At 48.8% G+C, this 23,365-nt stretch overlaps 1 protein-coding gene and 2 long non-coding RNA genes across 3 annotated transcripts; all 3 read right to left on the bottom strand.

Annotated features, from left to right (window-relative positions):
• Positions 1-14,941: 14,941 nt before the first annotated feature.
• On the bottom strand, positions 14,942-15,908 carry LOC149912397 (uncharacterized). The gene is made up of 3 exons (XR_016462211.1): positions 15,850-15,908; positions 15,602-15,684; positions 14,942-15,241 (listed from the first exon to the last, which is right to left on the bottom strand). It is a non-coding gene; the product is annotated as an uncharacterized LOC149912397 (long non-coding RNA).
• A 14-nt stretch (positions 15,909-15,922) lies between these two features.
• On the bottom strand, positions 15,923-17,162 carry LOC149912396 (uncharacterized). The gene is made up of 4 exons (XR_016462210.1): positions 17,081-17,162; positions 16,458-16,601; positions 16,078-16,180; positions 15,923-15,982 (listed from the first exon to the last, which is right to left on the bottom strand). It is a non-coding gene; the product is annotated as an uncharacterized LOC149912396 (long non-coding RNA).
• Positions 17,163-17,375: 213 nt separating this feature from the next.
• On the bottom strand, positions 17,376-18,582 carry LOC149912395 (rho GTPase-activating protein 33-like). Its single transcript, XM_090131007.1, has 3 exons — positions 18,503-18,582; positions 17,735-17,857; positions 17,376-17,553 (listed from the first exon to the last, which is right to left on the bottom strand). Exons 1-3 carry the CDS (start codon positions 18,554-18,556, stop codon positions 17,416-17,418), a joined length of 315 nt encoding a protein of 104 aa, XP_089987133.1. The 5' UTR covers positions 18,557-18,582; the 3' UTR covers positions 17,376-17,415.
• Between the last annotated feature and the right edge of the window lie 4,783 nt (positions 18,583-23,365).

The following is a 23,365-nucleotide window of genomic DNA, read 5'->3' as shown; positions in this document are numbered from 1 at the left end:
TTTCACGATGAGAGAACCTTGATCTGACACAACAGAATTACAAAAAAATGACAATACTGTAAAATGCCAGAGTAAGAATGTGGCTTTGATTTTTTTTTTTCTTTTTTTTTTTTTTTAATGGTGAGTGTACCATTAATTCAAGACAAGAATTTTGTTTGTAAGTCGATCTCTATAACTGTTCTTGGCATCATTCTGTAGGATGAACTAGATACATGGAATTTGGCACTGGCTCCCCAGGGCAGTGGTTTGGCACTGAGCTGACAAAGGCCAAAGAGCATTTGCACAATGCTCTCAGACACAGGGCTTGACCCATAGGAGGTCCGGTGTGGAACCAGGAGGTGGAATACATGATCCTCGAGGTCCCTTCCAAATAAAGATATTCCATCATCCTCTAATACTTATATTCCCAAGTCCTGTACACAGTGCTCAGATGCTTAATTGAAAGGTTCCATGAAACAGTGAGGTATCTATGTCCCTTTACCACTCAGTTATTCAATTTGCCACATGGATCTTTCATCCAGTCACATTAAAAAAGCACTCAAAGTATTTCCTTCAGTCTTCCATTCTGATAGAGCTTTCTGGAGCAAATAAAGAGTTGCAACTCAGAATGTCCACACCTCCCTTCCTGCACCCTGCATACTTTTTTAATTGTACTGTGATTACGTACCATTCTATTGTCACCCTCATTCTGTCATTATCTAGGCAGTTTACTGACATTAAATTTTCCAGCAACAGATGCCCACAAGTACAGCCAGCCTGGACTTATTTCCAATACTTACCTTTGTCCTGATGTCCTTGTAGGAGGTGGGACATTTCTCCATCTCAGCAGCAGAGGGCAGGAGGGGTCCAAGGTGAGGGCACGCTCTCCTCTATTTTTCTGGCACTCAAAGACAAAGGGAACAAGAAAACCAGATGTGTTTCCCTGCCCATGGCAAACACCAGCCTTTCCATCCTTACAGTCCTTCCTGCCATCAGCAGAGACATTTTGCTTTCTTGTGCCACTTCATCCCTTTAGCATCTGGCATCCTAACAAAAAAGTACTCTAACACAGGAATTTTAATATTTTCATATCAAATGTCAGAATTAGAACCATTATGTTTACCAAATATTTAAAACGTTCAACCCAGTGAGAAGTGAATTGATGTTGCATTTAGCATTCAGATAAGAACTTGTAAAGGAAGTAAAAAGTGCTGCTTTCATAAACTATAGTCTCATTGTCAAGCCTTGCACTGTCTCAGCAGATTATTACAGAATGTTCATTCAAGCAGGAATTAAGAGATGCGTCTGAATTGATAACAACAACGAATAATTAAGAAAGCTTGACTGCAGTCTGCTTGAGGATTCCAGTCTGAAGTGTGTTCCACCTGATGACAACTGGGAATGTCTTTCTTTCACCATTAGAATCATTGCACCTCTGACTAAACACATAGCTAATCACCACTGAAAACCTAGGTGCAATTTCTGCAGTGCACAGACCAACTACGTGTTGATTAACATTCAGAGAGATTGTGCAGGTGTCCTTTTAGGAACTGGCCTACAGTATGCTAAGAGGGATGGATGTGGGGACATTAGGATCACGTGCCCTCTGCCTTTTAAGGCACCCCAAGCAGAGCAGGTCAGCAGGCTGAAGAGCTGAGTGGGTCACCAGGGCTCAGAGACTTCACTCGGCCATCTGAAAGTTGAGGGACTTCAGCCCAAGCTGCCCTTTTCCATGCAGGCAAGGAGGCCAAGAGAAGGTGGATCGGCACGGTTCTGGTGCAGACAGGGGCTGCAGTGTGAGCAGGCCTACACAGACAAGGCTGTGCCCACACAGAGTGACAGCAGCTTTCGCTGTGAGCAGATTCCCAGGGGGCCTGAGCCATGGCAGTTCTTGATGGCAGCATGTTCCAATCAGCCCTGGAAGTCTTCTCTGGACGTCTGTCGCATTCTGGAATCCACACTGAGGACGCAGTCGCTGTGTCAGAGCAGCTGGCAGAGTCACGGGGAACCGTGACGTAGTTGGCCCAGGGAGCAACAACAAGGCCTGCACTGCTCAGCCAGCCCAGGCCAAAGGGGAGCACGAGAGAGAGCAGAGGAGAGAGGGGGGGAAAGAGGGCCAGGAAGGAAAGGCCTGTGCCTGAATGGACGTGTAGCAGCAGCTGCTGACAGCAAACTCGGTGATGGCAGGGGCACAGCAGAGCAGTGCAATGCTGGCAGCTTCCTGTGTCTTTCACACAGGCACTGCAGACATGGCCAGCACTGGGAGATCAGCAGAACTGCTGCACACCTCTGCCAGCCCAGGCCAGAGGAGTGCAGAACAGTGAGCTGCTGCTGAGGGGAGAGAGGATGGCCTGAGAGCTGACCTGAGAGGCAGGGCTGGCTGTGTGACAGCAGCCTCTGTGTCCTCCTCCTGTGTCTGTGAGGGCCAGAGGGCCAGAAGAGAACATGCCCAGACAACGAAGCCCTGCTGTCCTCTGCTGCTCAGCTGGAGAGATGTTCCGCCTTCCTGAAGGACGCTGATCCAAAGGGAAGGAATCAAAGGAAGTCCAGGCTGGCTGTCCTTGTGGGCATCAGCTGCTGGCAGCTGCCTCTGTGCTGCCATGGGCAGGGCACAGCACACACAGTGTTTGCAGTTCCCTGTGTGACACTGGCCCTGGTGACCTGACAGCCATAGGGAGACAAGAGAAAGAGCTGCCTCCCTCTGCCAGATGAGGCAAAGGTGAGAATCCCAGAATCACAGCATGGCCCGGCTTGGAAAGGAGCTCAAGGTTCATGAATCTCCAACCCTTGGCTCTCCAAGGGTGCACAGGGGGCTTTGTTCTCCCTGTGGTGCAGCTTCAGTGCCAACTCACAGCTGAGCTGGTTGGCACACTGTGACAGCCTGCCGCTCTGAAGCTCTTGGGGCAGTGCTCAGTTCTTTCTGAAGTACTCTGGAAAACGCTGCTTCTCCTTCACCAAGTCTGTTTCCAGACAGACGTCTTTTTCTCCTCTGTACACACAAACAGTATCTTGTAACTCCCTGGCACAGTGCTCAGAAGTGATACTTCTGGAAGCACGTCAGAGAAAAGTGGCCTTGTCCCAGTGGACTTTCAGAGCAGATGAGAACAAGTCTTGGTTGACGGCTTTCTTCTGCTTCTGGAACTGCACAGGCAGGTTGTGTGTTGTCATACTTTATGCCAGAGTGCCAAACTGAAGCAGTTTCTGCAACCTCTTTTTTTCATACTTGTCACTCTTTGCTGAGACCTTAACTTAGTCATTTTTAATGCGCTCTCATCTAAACTACTGTGTCCTCCAGTGTCAGTGTTGTATGAATCAGGACTGTGGGATTTCATCAGTGAAAGGATTCTGCTCTAATGACTGTCATTCTAAAGCTGATATTGTTTCTGCCGCATCAGGCTTGCATGAAGCTTCTTTGATCAACAGGGAAATCAGAAAAATTGCTTTTCCTATTGCAGTTTCCTTTTAACTAGTGATGAAAGCTGTCAGTTTATTTTTGGCACCAGAAATCCTGGGATGCAACCAGGTTAGATAAGAAGTGACACTGAGTCAACAGTAAAGGAACACAGATGAGATAGCATCACACAGCTCTGGAAAAGATGTTCCAGCTCTGTGTCTACCTACACCTTCAGGAGATGAAAAGTACTGGCTTACTGAGGTGTCCTGGGTTGCAGGCTCTGTTAATCTCCATTTTCGGAAGAGCTGCTTGCAATAAATACCTTGTAAGGTGAATGAGCTTGATAGAAGTAGGGTGTGAAAGAGATGGATTTGCTGTTTCCCTGAAGGTGCAGGAGTATTGCTGTGCCTACAGTCAGTAAACAAGGCAGAAATCACTGTGTTCCTCAGAATGAAAAGCAAAAGAATAAAAATCTTTTTGGGAGTGACAGCACGCCTGAATGAAGCACAAATCTAAACATTTAAAATAAGGGCTAGTGTCAAAGGGACTTGCAGTATTTCTCGGGAAGAAATATTTGATGCTTCTTTAGGAAAGTCATCCTAACAAAAGTGTACTGATGTCTTTGCTGAGGATTTCCTTGGTTCCAGCCTGAAGGTGTGCGCAGGCATGAGCAGGCAGTGCTGAGCTGCAGGTGAGTGCCTGTGTCCCACAGCAGGAAACCCGTGGATGTCTTCAGGGGTTTGAAATGGGCAGAGCTGTGAAACCTGCAGGCTTTCACTGAAATTGTCCTCTGCTTTATTTTGTAATCTTAGTTTCACCAATGCTTTCCAATATGATTTTCGTATGAATGCAGATACATGGGATAGGATTTAAAGTTTTTATGGTGCTGCTGTATAATTTTCTGTAGTCATCATAAGCCAATAAAAAAAAAAAAAAAAAAAGGTAATCAGGCAATCTATTAACAACCTGTGGCACATGTCAAAACAATGAAATTCCTTGCAGGAAGACAATATTGCTATATAATAATGTGGCTATCCAAAACTGTTAATTATACTTGATGAGCTGGAGATAATCCTGAAATGTGGGACTTTGATCTTAGCCAACAATAATAAAACTTATTATCATTCTTGAATTCGCAGCTGCTATCAAAAGCCTGTGTCTTATTTCCCTTTTAGTAACACTGGCTAAATCAGAGAAAGTGATAAAAGAATTTCATGATTGCAGCTTAGGGATTCTTTCCCACTTGACCAGAAGTAATCGATGTCCAAAAATGTCGGTAAATACTTTTTCTATCTTATTTTGCCAGATGTATTGATATTTGAGATGAATGGCAAAAACATTTTGCGTACATAGATAAGCAGTGCAAATTTGCAGGATTGTTTTAGAGGAAAAAGCTCCGGTTATCAGATCGTTTCCATGCAGAAATAAGATTTACAGAAAAATTCTCCTTATTATTATTCACGCATGAATAAGTACAAAAAAGAGATGTGGGGGATGTTGTTTCAATTCCAGCTGATTGTAGGAAGGACTGTCAGGATGGAAAGGCTAGTATCTGCCATGGGCAAAGAAACACTTCTGGTTTTCATCTTCTCTTTGCCTTTGAGTGCAAGAGACCATGAGGAGAGTGTGCCCTAAACTTGGACCCTTTTTGAGCATTGCAGCAGAGATGTAGAAGTGTTCAACCTTCTAGAAGGACTTCAGGACAAAGATATGTAATGAAAATAAGTCCAGGCTGGCTGTCCTTGTGTGCATCAGCTGCTGGCATCTGCATTGCTGCTGCCATGAGCATGGCAAAGCAGGTAAAAGGTTGCTTTTCCTTGTGTGACACAGGAGCTCTTGAGTTGAAAGCTAGAGGGATGCAATAGAAAGAGCTGCAACCTCTGCCAGACATGGCAAAGGTGAGTGGGATATTGTTTCAGTTGCTGCTGATGTCAGGAAGGACTGTAAGGATGGAAAGTCTGGTGTTTGCCATGGACAGAGAAACACATCTGGTTTTCATCTTCTCTTTGTCTTTGTGTGCCAGAAAAAGAGGAGAGTGTGCCCTCACCTTGGACCCATCCTGCCCTCTTCTGCTGAGAGGGAGAAATGTTACAGCTTGTAGAAGGACATCAGGACAAAGATATTAAATGAAAATAAGTCCAGGCTGGCTGTCCTTGTGGGCATCAGCTGCTGGCATCTGCATTGCTGCTGCCATGAGCATGGCACAGCAGGTAAAAGATTGCTTTTCCTTGTGTGACACAGGAGCTCTTGACTTGAAAGCTAGAGGGATGCAATAGAAAGAGCTGCAACCTCTGCCAGACATGGCAAAGGTGAGTGGGATGTTGTTTCAATTAGTGCTGATGTCAGGAAGGACTGTAAGGATGGAAAGGCTCGTGTTTGCCATGGGCAGGGAAACACATCTGGTTTTCATCTTCTCTTTGTCTTTGTGTGCCAGAAAAAGACGAGAGTGTGCCCTAACCTTGGACCCCTCCTGCCCTCTTCTACTGAGATGGTGAAATGTTCCAGCTTGTAGAAGGACATCAGGACAAAGATATGTAATGAAAATAAGTCCAGGCTGGCTGTCCTTGTGGACATCAGCTGCTGGCATCTGGACTTCTGCTGCCATGAGCATGGCACAGCAGGTAAAAGATTGCTTTTCCTTGAGTGACACAGGAGCTCTTGAGTTGAAAGCTAGAGGGATGCAATAGAAAGAGCTGCAACCTCTGCCAGACATGGCAAACTTGAGTGGGATGTTGTTTCAGTTATTGCTGAAGTCTGGAAGACTGTAAGGATGGAAAGGCTGGTGTTTGCCATGGGCTGGGAAACACATCTGGTTTTCATTTTCTCTTTCTCTTTGTGTGCCAGAAAAAGAGGAGAGTGTGCCCTCACCTTGGACCCCTCCTGCCCTCTGCTGCTGAGATGGAGAAATGTTCCAGCTTGTAGAAAGACAACAGGGCAAATATATGTAATGAAAATAAGTCCAGGCTGGCTGTCGTTGTGGGCATCAGCTGCTGGCATCTGCATTGCCTCTGCCATGAGCATGGCAAAGCAGGTAAAAGATTGCTTTTCCTTGTGTGACACAGGAGCTCTTGACTTGAAAGCTAGAGGGATGCAATAGAAAGAGCTGCAACCTCTGCTTGACATGACAAGGGTGAGTGGGATGCTGTTTCAATTAGTGCTGATGTCAGGAGGATTGTAAGGATGGAAAGTTTAGTGTTTGCCATGAGCAGGGAAACACATCTGGTTTTCATTTTCTCTTTCTCTTTGACTGCCAGATAAACATGGGATAGTTTGCCCTCACCTTGGAACTCTCCTTCCCTCTGCTTCTGAGAGGGAGAAATGTTCCATCTTCTAGAAGGACATCAGGACAAAGATATGTAATGTAAATAAGTCCAGGCTGGCTGTCCTTGTGGGCATCAGCTGCTGGCATCTGCATTGCTGCTGCCATGAGCATGGCACAGCAGGTAAAAGATTGCTTTTCCTTGTGTGACACAGGAGCTCTTGACTTAAAAGCTAGAGGGATGCAATAGAAAGAGCTGCAACCTCTGCCAGACATGGCAAAGGTGAGTGGGATGTTGTTTCAATTATTGCTGATGATTGCAGGAAGGACTGTAAGGATGGAAAGGCTGGTGTTTGCCATGGGCAGGGAAACACATCTAGTTTTCATTTTCTCTTTGAGTGCCAAATAAAGAGCAGAGTGTGCCCTCACCTTGGATCCCTCCTGCCCCCTTCTACTGAGATGGAGAAATGTTCCAGGTTCTAGAAGGACATCAGGACAAAGATATGTAATGAAAATAAGTCCAGGCTGGCTGTCCTTGTGGGCATCAGCTGCTGGCATCTGCATTGCTGCTGCCATGAGCATGGCACAGCAGGTAAAAATTGCGTTTCCTTGTGTGACAGGAGCTCTTGACTTGAAAGCTAGAGGGATGCAATAGAAAGAGCTGCAACCTCTGCCAGACATGGCAAAGGTGAGTGGGATGTTGTTTCAGTTAGTGCTGATGTCAGGAAGGACTGTAAGGATTGAAAGGCTGGTGTTTGCCATGGGCTGGGAAACACATCTTGTTTTCATCTTCTCTTTGTGTGCCAGAAAAAGAGCAGAGTGTGCCCTCACCTTGGACCCCTCCTGCCCTCTTCTGCTGAGAGGGAGAAATGTTCCAGCTTGTAGAAGGACATCAGGACAAAGATGTGTAATGAACATAAGTCCAGGCTGGCTTTCCTTGTGGGCATCAGCTGCTGGCATCTGCATTGCTGCTGCCATGAGCATGGCACAGCAGGTAAAAGATTGCTTTTCCTTGTGTCACAGGAGCTCTTGACTTGAAAGCTAGAGGGATGCAATAGAAAGAGCTGCAACCTCTGCCAGACATGGCAAAGGTGAGTGGGATGTTGTTTCAATTAGTGCTGATGTCAGGAAGGACTGTAAGGATGGAAAGGCTGGTGTTTGCCATGGGCAGGGAAATACATCTGGTTTTCATTTTCTCTTTCTCTTTGAGTGCCAGATAAAGAGCAGAGTGTGCCCTCACCTTGGACCCATCCTGCTTTCTGCTGCTCAGAGGGTGAAATGTTCCAGCTACTAGAAGGACATCAGTACAAGGATGTGTAATGAAAATAAGTCCAGGCTGGCTGTCCTTGTGGGCATCAGCTGCTGGCATCTGCATTGCTGCTGCCATGAGCATGGCACAGCAGGTAAAAGATTGCGTTTCCTTGTGTGACACAGGAGCTCTTGACTTGAAAGCTAGAGGGATGCAATAGAAAGAGCTGCAACCTCTGCCAGACATGGCAAAGGTGAGTGGGATGTTGTTTCAATTAGTGCTGATGTCAGGAAGGACTGTAAGGATGGAAAGGCTGGTGTTTGCCATGGGCAGGGAAACACATCTGGTTTTCATCTTCTCTTTGTCTTTGAGGGCCAGATAAAGAGCAGAGTGTGCCCTCAACTTGGACCCCTCCTGCCCTCTTCTGCTGAGATGAAGAAATGTTCCAGCTTCTAGAAGGACATCAGGACAAAGATATGTAATGAAAATAAGTCCAGGCTGGCTGTCCTTGTGGGCATCAGCTGCTGGCTTCTGCATTGGTGTTACCATGAGCATGTCACAGCAGGTAAGGGATTGCTTTTCCTTGTTGGACAGCTGTTAAGCCATTTTGATTCACCCTTTGCATCCACAGCATACAGTTTTTTCCCACACTGCTGTTTCTATCCAGCAGTGTGCATATGTGCAGTGCTACAGATGTTGGTGGTCCTGCCTGTGGCAGGGGGTTGGAGATTCGTGATCCTTGAGGTCCCTTCCAACCCGGGCCATTCTGTGTGTGTGTGTGTGACTGGCTAAACACCAATTGTTGCTAGCTCAGCAGGTATACTGCTAATTATTGAACGCCTGACAGCTGCTTATCAACACTTGGCCACTATTTCTGGACACCTGCTCATCCCTGAAGAGAGAGAAGTTTGGAAGGAGGACAGAGGGGAGTCTCTTGATGCCTGCCTGTTGCATCCCAACCTGCCCACAGAGTGAGTCAGTTCGGCCTTGTGTGGAGGCCCTGGCTTCTTTGGAGTCTGTTTTTCTTTTGCTGAGCTTCTCCTATCCAAACAGAATGGCCTTACAACATGCTTTCTGGTCCTTAATGCTATACCCATGCAGTTTGTAACTATTACAGTTCTGTAAGTGAGAATTGATCACATGATTGAACAACTGTATTTCTAAAATATGTTATGAAATAACTTCTTTTTACTAATACTAATACTAATAAAGTCTTTCTACTTTTTCAAACTGTTTCTAAGGGCAAATTACAAAACACATTGTGCTGTACTGCTTCAGAGCAATCCCACATTTGATAGCCAGTGCAGAAACAACATTCCATCCTACAGCATTAGCTAGTTCAGAGGTACCAGACGTGTATCTGGATGTGGCTGTTGTGCATAACTGGGGCTGAGGGATCAGAAGTGACAGCTCCACTCTTGGAGACCACAGAACTAAAATGGAAAGATAAAATAGTTGCAGGGCAATTGTTCTGTGTGCCTGAAGCAGGGACCGATTTATGGGGGAGAGATTTAACAGTTAAATGAGGATTACAGCTGCAAGTCTGTGAAACAGATATAAGGGGTCAATGAATGTGTTAACAGCTGTGATGAAGAAGAAATGAATCCAAATGGTGTGGGCAGGGGAAGGAAATCGGGGTGGACTCACAATTTTCCCTTACAAAGAACTGCTCAAGGAGGGAGTGGAGCTGTGAAACAGCAACAATATCCCATAGCCTTAGAAGGGAGAGTGGGTCTAAAAGCTGTAACACAGACAGTGCTTAAGGATGGTCTTCTGGATCCTTGTCTGTGGCCTTATAACACCCCAATCCTGTCGGCATGGAAGGCAGACGGCACGTATCGGCTGGTGCAAGATGTAAGGAAATGACTGAACCCGTTCTCAAAAGACAGCCTGTGGTTCCTAACCCCTATACCCTAATGAGTCAGATCGCACACGGACAGCAGTGGTTTGGTGTGAGAGACCTCACAGATGCTTTCCGGACAGCCTTTGGACTCAGAGAGAAATGGCTGCGTTTGTATGAGGACACATTGTAATCCTATTGTGATTCGTGATGATACTGTACATACTGGAAATCGTGCTAATCCTTGTCTTGGCAGCATTTGAAGCAAGCAACTGGTGCTGCTGTCATGCAGAAAGCTCCCTTCCAACCACTCAGCAAGCATTTGGATGAGACAGCTTCCTGCTGGGGAGCCCTCCGACATCACTGCTGCCTCCTCCAGAACCATACCTGCAGATGCTTCAGAGCTCTTCAGCATGGACTTCCTTCCTCCCATCAGCAGCTGCTCCTGCACTGACCTTCATTCACACTGGGATACCATCTGCTTCCAGCAGGAGCTGACCTGCGAGACAGAGAAAGGAAACGTGGGATGAGCACCAATGCAGAAGCACAAGGCTGTGTCACCACCACGTCTTGCAGCCTTGGGAAGTCAGCTGCAACTGCAGCCTTGGTCAGAATTACAACGGGCACCGTAAATTAAGTGTGACCTCTGAAGTTGTTGCCATGATCAGAAATAGACGCTGAAATCGCTCACATAACTGTCGGTGGTTCCCTCCAAATTCTTTTGCTTTGGGGAACAGATGGACTCGGAATGGAAGGACACGAGAAAAATGACATCTGTTTGAGCTCAGCAGACTTGAGAGGTGGGCCTGGGTGAACCTCATGAGGTTCAGCACAGCCAAGTGCAAGGTTTGGCATTTGGGCCGGAGGAATCCCAGGCATTCTTTTGTCATCGTGGTGGTTTCCAATAGACCCCAACAATGAGACATCAGGTCGCCGTGTGGGCTCCTGGGTGACACTGCCATTTCCCAGCCATTGCAGCCTAGGGGCAAATAAAGTAAAATACTTCAGAAAGATCTCACACTGATTGCATATTTTACTGTTCTTTTACACAAAACAGAAGGGGAGGGCAGCAGATGCATGCAGCTGCATCAACACCCAGGCTGCTAAAGGAATGGAAAGACAGAAACATCAAATATCAATGCCTTATTCTAATGCAAGGAGGGAAGCTTCTATCAATGTTACTTTTTATCATTCAAAATGAGCAGTTGGCACTCTTAAAGGAAAATCCTAGGCCCCAGGTTCTGACAGTGTGGCAATCTGGCACGGACTCAGCTGTGACGGATCCAAACAGTCTGTTCCAGATTTTAACATCCCTTCTATGCATTCACAAGTTTTCTCTCTTGACTTCCCCTTACAGCCGTTAGATGCCAGCAAAACATCCCACAAACACTCCTTAACTCTGTGCACACAGGCACCCATCCAACCAGAGCCATCAGTCATTCCCAGCCATGCGCTCTTCCTCCAATCATGGTCAGCATCACACGGCTGTCACGCAGCTCACTTGACTCAGTTTTTCTCTTCTTTCTGGAGGTGTCCTTGCTTCGCAGCCTTACCTTCTCGTGATGTTTATCTCGCTCTGCAGCTCCTGCTCTGAATAGGCTTTCTTGGATTCCCGCATGACAGGCACAAAATGCAGCCACAGCCCCTGCCACCAAGGTCAGCTCTTCAGCACACATTACCTGAGGAGCACTTGGCAACTCATGCAACCTGAGCAGTGCCAGGAAGACTGTTTCACTTCTGCTTCTCCTGGCTCAGAAATTCATTTTCCTACCTAGAAAATGGGAAAAGAAAAGAAAAAAGAAAGAAAGAAAGAAAAACAATCCTGACATAAGCAGACACAAGTGTTACTATGGGATTCTGGAAGGCAAGGGATTTACCCTCTATGATGAGAAGTTGACTGCAAAGAACTAAGAAGAGCCATGAGCAGGTTGTGAACTTGTGGGTAAAATTAGGAAGTGCAGCAGTGCAGGGCTTCTGGAGGTGAGGGTCTGCTACAGCCGCCTGGAAAGAGAGCCTGTTGGTGGGAGCTGCTTACTGCAGCCAGCAGAAGCATCGCACTCACTGACTCTCATCCTGATGGGGGATTCCAGTCAGTCTGGGAAATCAGCATGGCTGGCTGCAAGCAATCTGACAGACTCCTGGAGTGCAGTGAGAATCACTCTGTGGTGCAGGCATTGGGCACAGCAAGCAGAAGGGAAGCATTGCTGGACATGGTGCACACCAGGGGTTACGACAGGAGGCGGTCAGGGCTGCAGTGACCATGCCCTCCTTGAGTTGGTGATCTCAAGGAATGCGGGCCTGGCAGGAAGCAAAGGCAGGAGCCTGAACTTCAGGAGAGCCAGCTGCAGGCTGTTCCAGGAATTCTTGGACGAGATCCTCTGGACAACTGTTTGTAGGGGCAAAGGGATGGAAAAGAGCTGGTCACTTTCTCAGAAGAAAACTTGCTCAGGTTGCACGCTGAGCTGCAGGAGAGGAAGGGGAGGAGGTGCCAGCACGGCTCTGCACGATGCTCTGCCACACTGGGCAGCTTGATCATGGCTCAGCAGTGGGATCCGACGTGGAGAAGGGGAGAAGGAAATCAAGGATGGGAGGGAACCATCAGACACAGTCAATAACTGTCTGTGAAGTCTTGCAAACCAGAGATTCCCAGGTTGTTTCTGCTTTCGTAGCATCTTTGTGCTGCAGGGTGAGCAAAAGGTTCTGCTGCTTGATTCTTCTGCAGGAGCCGCCTAAAAGGGAAATGGCCACTGAGCTGCAGACCAAGCAGTACTGCCTGACGTTGGCCAGGGGGAGCTTCTCCTGCCGCAGTGTGCTGATGACAGGTCTGGAGATGATCTGCAGGGCCAGTTCGTAGATGGGAGCCAGGAAAGGACATGATGGGAGGAGGGAGGTGTTAAGCAACAGCCAACGCATGGAAATGCATCAGAAAGCCCTGAAAAGCATCACAAAGCCACAGCCAGGAAGCTTGGGAGTATCATGAGCAGCATCCAGGATGCGAGAGATTATTTGCTACCATGCCAAATGGTAGCAGAGCTCCCCCTGCAGACATCCCAAAGCCAGAGAAAACAGGAACAAACCCGGAGCTGTGCTGCACGCACCCCACAGCCACAGCATTGCAAGCTGGGGTGCCTTGCTGTGTGCTGCATTCATCCCAGTCCGTGTGAATGAAGACTCTGGAGGCAGTCAAGGCGTTGATTGAGCACGAGTGTGCTTTTATTATTGTATAAAGGACAGGAGGATGTGAGAGGTCCACGGTGAAGATGGGACTCATCCTGTCTTGTCATGGAGAGAGTGGCTCAGAGCTCTCAGTGCTGCTGTCCGGTGCCTGGGACTGGAGGCCTGATTGAAAGTCCCCCTGCAAGAGGCTCTGCTCCTCTTCACTGATGCTGACCTGCTCCTGCATGGAGGTGCTGCTGTCGGGGCACTCACACTGTGCTTGGGATGGGCTGCACTGCAGAGACTCTGGGTTAAAATCCACACTTGTGACTGTGGTGTCTGGGAGGCACAGGTCAGCAACTTCAGCAGAGCCAGGTGTAATGAGAGCATGGACTTCGATGAGCTCCTTCTCTCCATTAATGTTGTTAGATGGAAGGCTGCTATTGGAACTGCAGCAATTTGTGCTTCCTATGAGCTCTCCACTGATGGAAGCACACAGAGCATCCTCGCTACTTGCCCTGGATCTTATGGCTTGGCAAGGGCTCGATTCACCTAGAAAGGATACACAGGGGTTAGTGTCAAACTTTCACAAGCTGAATTACGACAGTGGTTCTTGATCAGGGGTGAAGATTTAGGCATGGGATTGAATGCTAGAAAGAGATACAAGTGCAGAGCAAGCTTGAATTCTATGTTCCTGAAAAGCAGGGATTTGGAAGCTGCATTTGCACCCTTACCTGCCAGGACTACCACTGCTGTTTCTGAGGGCTGCCTGGCATTGCGCTGCAGTTGGCGTTTGCTGCCAGAGGATGGCTTCCTGAGGCTGAAGCAGCAACACCAACTGCTAGCTGGTGATTCCTCATTCTTGCTGGGTGGATTTTGCCTGGAGAGAGAAAACAGCCAATGCTGTGAGTCGTGCGTGGTGCAGGGTGAGGGAAGAGCTGCACGGAGCTCTTGGCAGCAGTTGCTTGTTCCTAGCACTGCCTGGTTTCTGCAGGAAAACACAAAAACCCACCCAAACAATGATGCTAGGTGCTGGAAAAGAAAGTCCTCTTTACCTGTCAGATGGAAAGTCAACGACGGTGTGGAATTTGCCCTGCCCAGCTGCAGGGCTTTCTTCCACTTCAATGTCCCTGCTGCTCTCTGTTACCACAGAAGAGGTGCTGTGGCCTCGCCTCTGTGCCTGTGCCTCCTCCAGGCTGAGCAGCTTTGTGGCAGCAGAAGAGACTCCCACAGACTTGGGCCCTGGGAGAGAATTGTGCCCTGTCAAGGAAAACCACAGGTAAGAGCGAGGATCAGAAAGCAGCAGCACAGCCACCAGAGTTCTGGGGGAGGTGCTGTACTTTTCTCAGGCTTGCTTATCCGAGCCACTGGAAGAAGAGGAGCCCAAAATAACCATGTGGGCAGAGGTCTGTTTATGGCAAAGGACACGGTCATAATGAAGAGCAGCTTACTGTATCAAAATAGGCAAGGAAAAACCCAAGGAAATGGGGGCAGGGAACTGAGAAAGCTTCGCTGCCACACTTGCATCAATCTTCTCCTGCGTGCAAACATAATAATGACAGTTTCCTCCTTGTGAAGTTTGGGCTTGGACATTCTCAGCATCCAGCAACAGGATGCCATACCCTAATGGAAGCCCAGAGGTCTGCTGTCCCCTTGATGGTAAAAGAGTATCTCAAAGGTCCCGGAGAAGGCCTGCATTTGGTCAAGGTGTCAGGTCAAGATCAAGCTAATGGAGGAAGACACTCACCTGCTGCATCTGCGATGTCTGCTCTGGATTTGGAGCAGAAGAGGACGTCTGTGTGGTTGATGAGAAATTCCACCACATCTGACTGTGTCTGCAGCTCCATGCAGGCAGCTCTTCCGCTGGCGCAGGCAGACTCGTTCTGCTGTGATCTGTAGAAAAGGCAGATTTTAGAAGTCATTTCTCCAAGAACGTTTCCCCGAGTCTGAATTGTTGCAGCCAAAAGCTGTCAGCTGCGGCTCTGGAGACTTCCGCGGTGGGCAATCAGTGATGCCACTGCAGAAATTCCCCTGGATGATCAAGGACACGTCAGTCCCATCTCAACAAGACTGCAGTAATTGTCACCTAGACATTGTGCCCGTGGGGATGGAGAACAGCTCAGGCTCCTGCTCTTCTGTCAGCCACAGATTTTACAGGAGAAGAGCACATTTGATGGAGAAAAAGGGAGCACTGTTTTTTTTTTTTTAATGGAGAACAGATGTAAGCGTTGTGTTGAAACAGAACCAGAAGTTTACCTTAAGAGGTTTGGAGCCCACACAATGGCTAGGTTCTTGGCATGCATGTTTGTGATGGTGGAGCTCCCAGCCAGACACGCCAAGTGTCTCATCAGGAACTCCAGTGTCCTGGAAAACAAGAGAGGCAAACGTTCAGCACCAACGAGCATGCCGTGCTGCAATTCAGAAAGCAAACCTCCATTCATGCTACTTCTTGTGATTGCTACTGTCACTGAAGATGAGGTAGATCCAACCTGACTGAGTGCCACGCTGCAGCACCAAGCCCCAGCACAGCACAGCCGCAGCCATCAGCTGCACCAAGCGTGCCCCCGTGCCCAGGAACTGACCCCATAAAGTAAGCCCATGGAGCCTTCAACCCTTCAGCATACACAGGCATCGTGTTGCCGGCGTGAGACAGAGCCTGGAACCGCATCGTTGCCCTCTGCAATGCAGTAGGGCTGAGCTCAGCAGGCTGAGGGCAGCACTGACCTGTAGTGAGGAGCGGGCAGCTGCTGGATGACGTCCTGCATTCTGAGCAGCCGCTCCTCCTCTGTAGCGGCACCAACAGCATCCTGGAGTAGTGCAGAAAGGGAGCGAGACACCAATCAGGCTAGTACACCACTGCGAGTAAACCTCGTGGGGCTGACAGCAAAAGGGCCTCCGAGCTGGGGCACTGCTGCAGCCATCTGCCAAGAGGCCCAGGAAGAGGGAAATGAAAGACGTGGCCTTGTGCTTACCGAGAACTTGCCGTACAGCTGGTGGGTGAGCAGAGGGTTCGGGAGCTCCCTGAAGTACATCTTGCAGACGGAGCTCACGCTGTGAATGTCGCGGACGGTGAGCTCAGGAATCTGCTCCGACTCAAATTCCTGCCTGGAGAGAGGGACGCAAACCCGGTTGAGTGAGAGGAAGGCAAGCCCAAAGCCACACCAGATGCACTCAGGCTGTGTCAGTCGCAGCACTCTTACCGCAGTCTCTGGATGTTGGACGCGACGCCGGACAGGCGGTATATCCCCTGCACCACGCCGTGCTGCTCAATGAACTCAGCGCAGCTCTGGAGGACCTGGGGGACTGAAGAACACGTGCCAGCCGTCAGTGGAGCTCCTGATTCAAGTCCTGCTGCAGGCTGTGCTTCACATCCCATCCACTAAGCCCAGCCAGGCTTGGCTGAAGCAAATACAGATGTGCTTGTCTCTTAGGAGCATCCGCCTCACTTTATCCTTCAGCCATCAACTCCCATTACACGTGTCTCCACGGCTATCAGCCTGCCCCCTGCTAGATATGAGCTCCCTTTCATCTTCTTTAGATGCCCAGCAGAGGAAGATCTCAGGAATGGGCAGCTCCTTACCATCACGACCGGAGTGGAGAAGATGCTCTCCCAGGTCACCGCCAAACACCCTTTCCTTCTCCACCTCCCGCTCGGTCGGTTTCTTTGGGCGGGCCTTCACCAAGGAACGAAGGAAGGTGAGGATCTTGCTGCGTTTCTTGGGCACTGCACAACAAAAGGAAGAAACCAGGTCATTTCAGGTCTGGCTCCGTTGGACGAGGCCGAGCACAGCACATTCTACAGAGAACGTCAGAACGGGAAGAACATTACCAACCAGTACATACAAAAAGGGATTTTCCCCATCTCTGGAGGAGCCCAAGGCCAGGTTGGATGGGGCCCTGGGCAGCCTGGTCTAATCTGACATTAAATGTGGGGGCTGGCAGCACAGCCTGATGCAAGGAAGTGGAAGCTTGAGGATCCTTAAGGACCCTACCATCCCAAGCCATTCTATGAAGATTCTATAGTTTCCCCAAGTCCAATCATAAACACAGGAGGATTGGGCCAAATCTCTGCCCCATGGTGTGCATGAAGAATCATCAACCCAGAGGACAATGTGGGATGGATAAAGGAGGTACTAAACATGGAACGCACCCCCAAAAAGACTTCATTTTGCTTCCCCACACCATCAAATGTAACATCCCTACCTGGCTTTGGCACTGAGTTGATGAGTGCCTCAGGAATGTTCTTATTAATGAGTTCCACACACTCCCCTGGGAAAAATCCAACCTGTAACAAGAAGAGAAGCCAACTATTGCATGCAGCACTTCTCAGATCTGAACTGTTAAACCAAAAGCCACATAACATTTCCCTCGGAACGTGCTTGCCTGACGTTCCATAAGACTATCCAGCAGAAAATGGCCATAGTTCAAAGCATAAAGGTAATAATTTTTCAACATTTGCAGCCAACGGCAAGGTCCTCTGACACCGACACAGGGAAACTGTTTACGTCCATTAGGCATCCTGTGCATGCAGAGCAGCTCTAAGCTAAGATTCCTGCCTTTACTGCAGTTGCACTCTCCAGTCTGAAGCTTGTGCCTACCTGGAAGCCGAGCTTGCCTCTCCACCAGGGGGTCAGCTCCTTTGGTGGCATGTCGATGACACACACGATGTCTCCGACCTGCAAGAGATTGCAACGTCAATCCCAGCTTCAGCACAGCTGGGAGGAAAGCACAGCTCAAATGTCTGCATTCTTCTGCACTGCCAAACATCGCCGAGCATTAAAGCACTTGCACCAGTGCAGCTCTGAAGACATTTGCCATTGTAAAATTGAGCAACAAGGAACGCCTTGAACTGCTTACCTCAAAGGAGAGTTCATCCGCTGCCTGGGCAACGTGTCTCTTAATAGCATGGGCAGCAGCAATAGCTGGAACATTCACAGGTGCCACCTCATGGTCTAGCAGGGGCTTCCCCTTGTTCTCAGCCTGAAACAGAGAGCACAGGCCACGGTGAGGAGCTGGGAACCAACAAGGAGGATTTCAAGGTGAGGAGCACATCTGCAGAGAAAGCTGCAGGAAATGCACTCGGTCCTTATCATGGGCACTTGAGAAGGAACTGCAAGTCTAATAACGGCTGTTTCTCTCCCTGGTGTGCAGCAGGCACACGCCAGCAAAGATGCATCTCTCCCCACCCAGACTAATCAGCAATGGCACTGACGCAGACAGGTGGCCTTGTCCATTTTGCCCCCTCCTTTCCTGCGCTCTTTGTGCAGGAAGGCTGGCTGTTTAAGATGCTAGGAGACCGTGAAGAGGGAAACCAAAGCTACGGCTGCAGTTACAAGGTGCAAACAGTGCCATTGCAAGCACCAAGCAGCTCTCTTGAGCAGTCCAACCAACAGCGAGGCCAAACAGAGCAGAGAATGATTGTTGTTTCTGCAGCCATTTCAAGGGAAAAGTCAGTAGAGGACAAACCCCACAGCCGAGATGGCTCTGGTACTTTTAAAAACTTGCCACGCTTGCACTACTGACTTGCCACAGAGGAGCTCTCTTGGAAAGCAGGAGAGCACATCTGCGGCTCACTCTGCTGGCTGCAGTCAGGGAACAAAGACCAATCAGAGCTTCATACTCTACCTCTGTCCATGCCAGGTCAGGCCCACAGCTGATCTCGCTGCACGCCACAGCCATCAGCGTAGGTGTGACAAGCTGGAACTGAAAAGAAACACACTTTTATTTTCTCTGTTCACATCTCTGCTGTGCTCCCTACAGCTGTCGGGCACACTCACACAGCCCAAGCACGCCTGCTGGTGTCCCTGGTGATGCTGTGCAGCTCTGCACAAGCTGGGGCTGGGACTCTTTGCCTAAGGGATTGGTTTCCTGTAGACCAGCTGGTCACAGCACCACAGACAGCATCCTTCTGAGGGCTGAGCTGCAGAGCACGTGGAGAAAACCCACACGTGACCAGCGTCCCATCAAAGCTGGATGAGGTTGTGTTACTAAACACAGGGCGTCACGGGCTGCTAAAGCATGTGGGGGGACAAAGCATGGCAGGTACCTGGCAAGAGATCAGAACGAGGGAGAGAAATCTCACGAATCCGCAGCCTTTCCTTGTCACTTTGCTCTGATCTTCCACGAGCAAAAGCTGCAGCAGGGAAGCAGGCAGAGGGTGGAGAGAGGAGAGAGAAAGAGCAGGTCAGTTTGCTTCCACGGTTTAGCAAAGACTACAAGGGAAAAACCAAAATCTGCCCTCCCTCAACTTAAAAACTTAAGTTTTCAACTTAAAACCATTTCCCCTTGTCCTGCTGTTATCTACCCTTTCAAAGAGTTGATTCCCCTCCTCTTTTTAGGCTCCCTTTAGGTACTGAAGGCTGCCATGAGGTCACCCCACTGCCTTCTTTTCTCCAGGCTGAACAAGCCCAGCTCCCTCAGCCTGTCTTTGCAGGGGAGGTGCTCCAGTCCCCTGATCATCTCTGTGGCTCGCCTCTGGACCCTCTCCAACAGCTCCCTGTCTTTCTGGACACTGTACTGCAGCTGGGGCCTCACAAGAACAGAGCAGGGGGGGACGATCACCTCCCTGTCCCTCATGGCCACCCCTCTGCTGATGGAGATAATGTGATCCTATGAGCTCCGCCAGCCAGCAGTTCTCAGCACTCACTGTCCCCCCGTCTCTCCCACACTGTCTCAGCTTACCTACGAGGTGCTGCACAGGACGGTGTGAAGACAAAGGGACGCAGTCGGTGCACAAGTGCAACAAGCGAGCTGCTCAGTCAGAGCTCCAGCGCTCCAATGAAGGGACGCAGCACGCACTGCTCCTCCCCTCATTCTAGCCCTTATGACATCACTGAGGGCCACCAGGCTGCTCCACCACGACCCACAGGGTGGGGAGGCAAGACCAGTCACAAGGGCAGAAGATTCCAACAGCCCAGCCCAACGTTCTGGAATCAGGGGCTGCTTGGAATTCTACCCCAGCCAAATCCTGGAGAAGCTGGCACGGGGTCGTCATGACCAAAGCGCAGGACCTGGCGCTTGCTCTTGTTGAGCCTCGCACAACTGGCCTCAGTGCATCCCTCTGGAGGGCCTTCCTGCCCTCAGCCAGATGGACGCTTCCTCCCAGCAGCGTACCTTGCAGTGCTGGGCCCATGTCAAATCCACACTAGAGTGGCTTTTGTTACATTCAAGGGCATGTTGCAGCACCCATCTATTTCACCTGGAAGGAAATAAAGCAGGAGATGGGAGAAACACAGAACTACTGCCAGACTGCTTTATCCCTTTCTTAGCCCAACTTCCCTTGCCTCATCCCCTACCCCAACTCCTGGATGATGCCCACGGGCTGATAGTTGGATCTCAAGTCCATAGGACTCCTTTCACAGGACTCCATCAAAAGGCTGTCACACTTGTTCCGTACACTCACACTGACCCAGCAGTGGTATCACAGTCACTTAACACACACACAACAACCAAACCCCGAGCATGCACATCCCTTCCTGCGTGACTGCAGCCCACAGCTCCCCTTCACACCTCCGTGGATCTCTGGTGTTTTACACGGATGCAGCCTCGCTGCAGCTCCGTGGCTGTCACACAAGGCCTGCAGGACCTCTTTCTCTGCAAACCCCGTCTGCAGGCATTGGTTCACGAGGTTCACCTCCTGCCCTCCTGAGCAAAAACAAGCACTAAGAACAAGAGCAAAGCACGCTGGACTCGACCTGGCCCGATCCCCGCCCTCAGTCCTGTCAGACGGACCCTGGTGTGGAGACTCATCCCCAAAGCCTGGCTGGACATCAGCACAGGCATCATTCTTCAAACGCCCCATCCAAGCAGCAAGGGATCAAAGCGTTGGCACAGCTGAAACAGAAATGCTGTGTGAGTTTCCTGTTAGCACTGAGCAAATCTACCGCTGAGCAGCAGGATGTGAAACAAGCAGCAGAAGACACCCAACCTGCAGAACCAGCTCGTTTGGGGTCGGTCCAGATGTTTGTCTGCTCCCTTGCCTGGCCCAGGCCAAGCTTGTGAGCTGCTCCTCCTTTGTGCAGGGGGAAATGGTGCAGATGCCATGTGGTGGCTATGCACAGCATGCCTTGGACTTGCTTTTCCTCTCTCCATCTGCCATTAGCAAACAGCATCTCCAGCCTCCAGAGATCACTGAGTCCAACCCCTGCACAACAGTGAAAAAAAAAGATATGATAAGGGGTACTTAAAGCACAGCATCTGTAATCAGATCAGACTCCTGCACTGTGAATACTTCCATGAGTATTCCTGCAGAGTGCATCACTTAGTCTCTCCTAAGCCTTGTGTTCATGGTTTTCCTGTAAGAGCTTGTCTAAACACTGCAGATAATCGTGGTTATGCTAGAAGCATTTGGATTTATTGATCCTTACTGTGATTTCAATAACAAATGCAGATGCTTTTTTTTTCGGGACAGCTTTCAATTTCTCAACTGAAATTTCAATATTGCATTAGGTGTTGACAACCACGGGGCTGCAGTACAGAGAATTACAGGAAGATTAATTTCTCCATCTCCATGCTCCTAGACATTTATGATTACAGTGATGTAGTTATAGACAAAGTTGCAAGATACCAAAGCTAGAATAACCTCTTGGTGCAGCAGGATGTCTGGAGCCCAAGTGCAGAGTCTCAGTGTTGCAAAGCCTTGAAGAGGTGCACCGTATGTGCTGGGGCTGATGACACAGACACTGGAGCAAGGCCAGTGTGATGTTAGAAACTTGACCAGCAGCTGATCTGTTGTCAGCCATTTCTGGACACAAACGGGATCTGGTCGACTTAGGACATGACCTTTGGGCTGGAGAGCAACTCCCCGAGGAATCACACAGCCACTGCAGACCGTTGGCAAGAACCCCATACCAAAACAGCTCATCTGCAATCAGTTTTTAATCTGTGCAGCAGAGATTGGAACAGGCGCACGCTCTCTGGAATTGCAGGAATTTTCACAAGTGGAATGTACATCACCTGTGTGCTCCAGCTCTTCTGTGTGCATGCTAGGAGCAGTGATCCCCCTGCACCCAGGGCTGCAATAAAGTCCTGTGGGCTTTCTAACCTGCCCACCAGCAGCCCAGGCTGCCCAGAGCCACATCCAGCCTGGCCGTGGATGCCTGCAGGGATGGGGCATCCACAGCCTCCCTGGGCAACCTGTTCCAGTGCCTCACCACCCTCTGGCTGAAAAACTTCCTCCTCACATCCAACCTAAACCTCAACAGCCCCCGTCTCAGTTTAAAGCCATTCCCCACTTGTCCCATCACTATCCACCCTCCAAAACAAAACACCTTGGCTGTTCAACACTGAAAGAGCAAAATAACCCACAGCTCTTACTTCCACTGTATGCATTTAATTCCAAACTTAAGGTCACAGGTTAATTACTCATGTGATCCTTCCTGACAGAAGAACTACTCGTAGTGATGTGTAGGAGTAAGGAACAGTTTGAAAAGGTCATGGACATATTAGAACTTGCAGCATTTATCTTAATAGATGCCTACATTGCAAAGCATTTTGTAAAACACACGTTACAAGTACTGTGCATTGGATTACACTATATCAAACTCTAAGTAACAATACAGGTTGCTTTTCAATCTACACTTACATGTTTTCTTCTAACTCCTTGATAAAATTCCTTACTACCTTCAGTTTTATAGCCAAAGCAGTGTTTGAGCTGGTAATGTACTCTTGAACAGCACTGCTGCCTTTAGCATTTGTATGTTTAGATCTGAAAAGAGAATTTGGTCATTATTTCACGATGAGAGAACCTTGATCTGACACAACAGAATTACAAAAAAATGACAATACTGTAAAATGCCAGAGTAAGAATGTGGCTTTGATTTTTTTTTTTTCTTTTTTTTTTTTTTTAATGGTGAGTGTACCATTAATTCAAGACAAGAATTTTGTTTGTAAGTCGATCTCTATAACTGTTCTTGGCATCATTCTGTAGGATGAACTAGATACATGGAATTTGGCACTGGCTCCCCAGGGCAGTGGTTTGGCACTGAGCTGACAAAGGCCAAAGAGCATTTGCACAATGCTCTCAGACACAGGGCTTGACCCATAGGAGGTCCGGTGTGGAACCAGGAGGTGGAATACATGATCCTCGAGGTCCCTTCCAAATAAAGATATTCCATCATCCTCTAATACTTATATTCCCAAGTCCTGTACACAGTGCTCAGATGCTTAATTGAAAGGTTCCATGAAACAGTGAGGTATCTATGTCCCTTTACCACTCAGTTATTCAATTTGCCACATGGATCTTTCATCCAGTCACATTAAAAAAGCACTCAAAGTATTTCCTTCAGTCTTCCATTCTGATAGAGCTTTCTGGAGCAAATAAAGAGTTGCAACTCAGAATGTCCACACCTCCCTTCCTGCACCCTGCATACTTTTTTAATTGTACTGTGATTACGTACCATTCTATTGTCACCCTCATTCTGTCATTATCTAGGCAGTTTACTGACATTAAATTTTCCAGCAACAGATGCCCACAAGTACAGCCAGCCT

The sequence above is a fragment of the Phasianus colchicus genome, chromosome Z, assembly GCF_987193195.1.
Source record: "Phasianus colchicus chromosome Z, bPhaCol1.hap1.1, whole genome shotgun sequence".
NCBI lineage: Eukaryota > Metazoa > Chordata > Aves > Galliformes > Phasianidae > Phasianus > Phasianus colchicus.
The sequence above is the reverse complement of the archived record's forward strand: the minus strand, read 5'-3'. Positions and strand labels throughout refer to the sequence as shown.

Excerpts from the sequence above, each read along its gene's own strand:
- LOC149912395 (XM_090131007.1), bottom strand. The coding sequence starts at position 18,556 with ATGGCTGTGGCGTGCAGCGAGATCAGCTGTGGGCCTGACCTGGCATGG. Across the intron at positions 17,858-18,502 it reads CTGACCTGGCATGGACAGAG|GCTGAGAACAAGGGGAAGCC; the intron begins GTAGAGTATGAA and ends TCTCTGTTTCAG. Across the intron at positions 17,554-17,734 it reads CGGATGAACTCTCCTTTGAG|GTCGGAGACATCGTGTGTGT; the intron begins GTAAGCAGTTCA and ends AATCTCTTGCAG.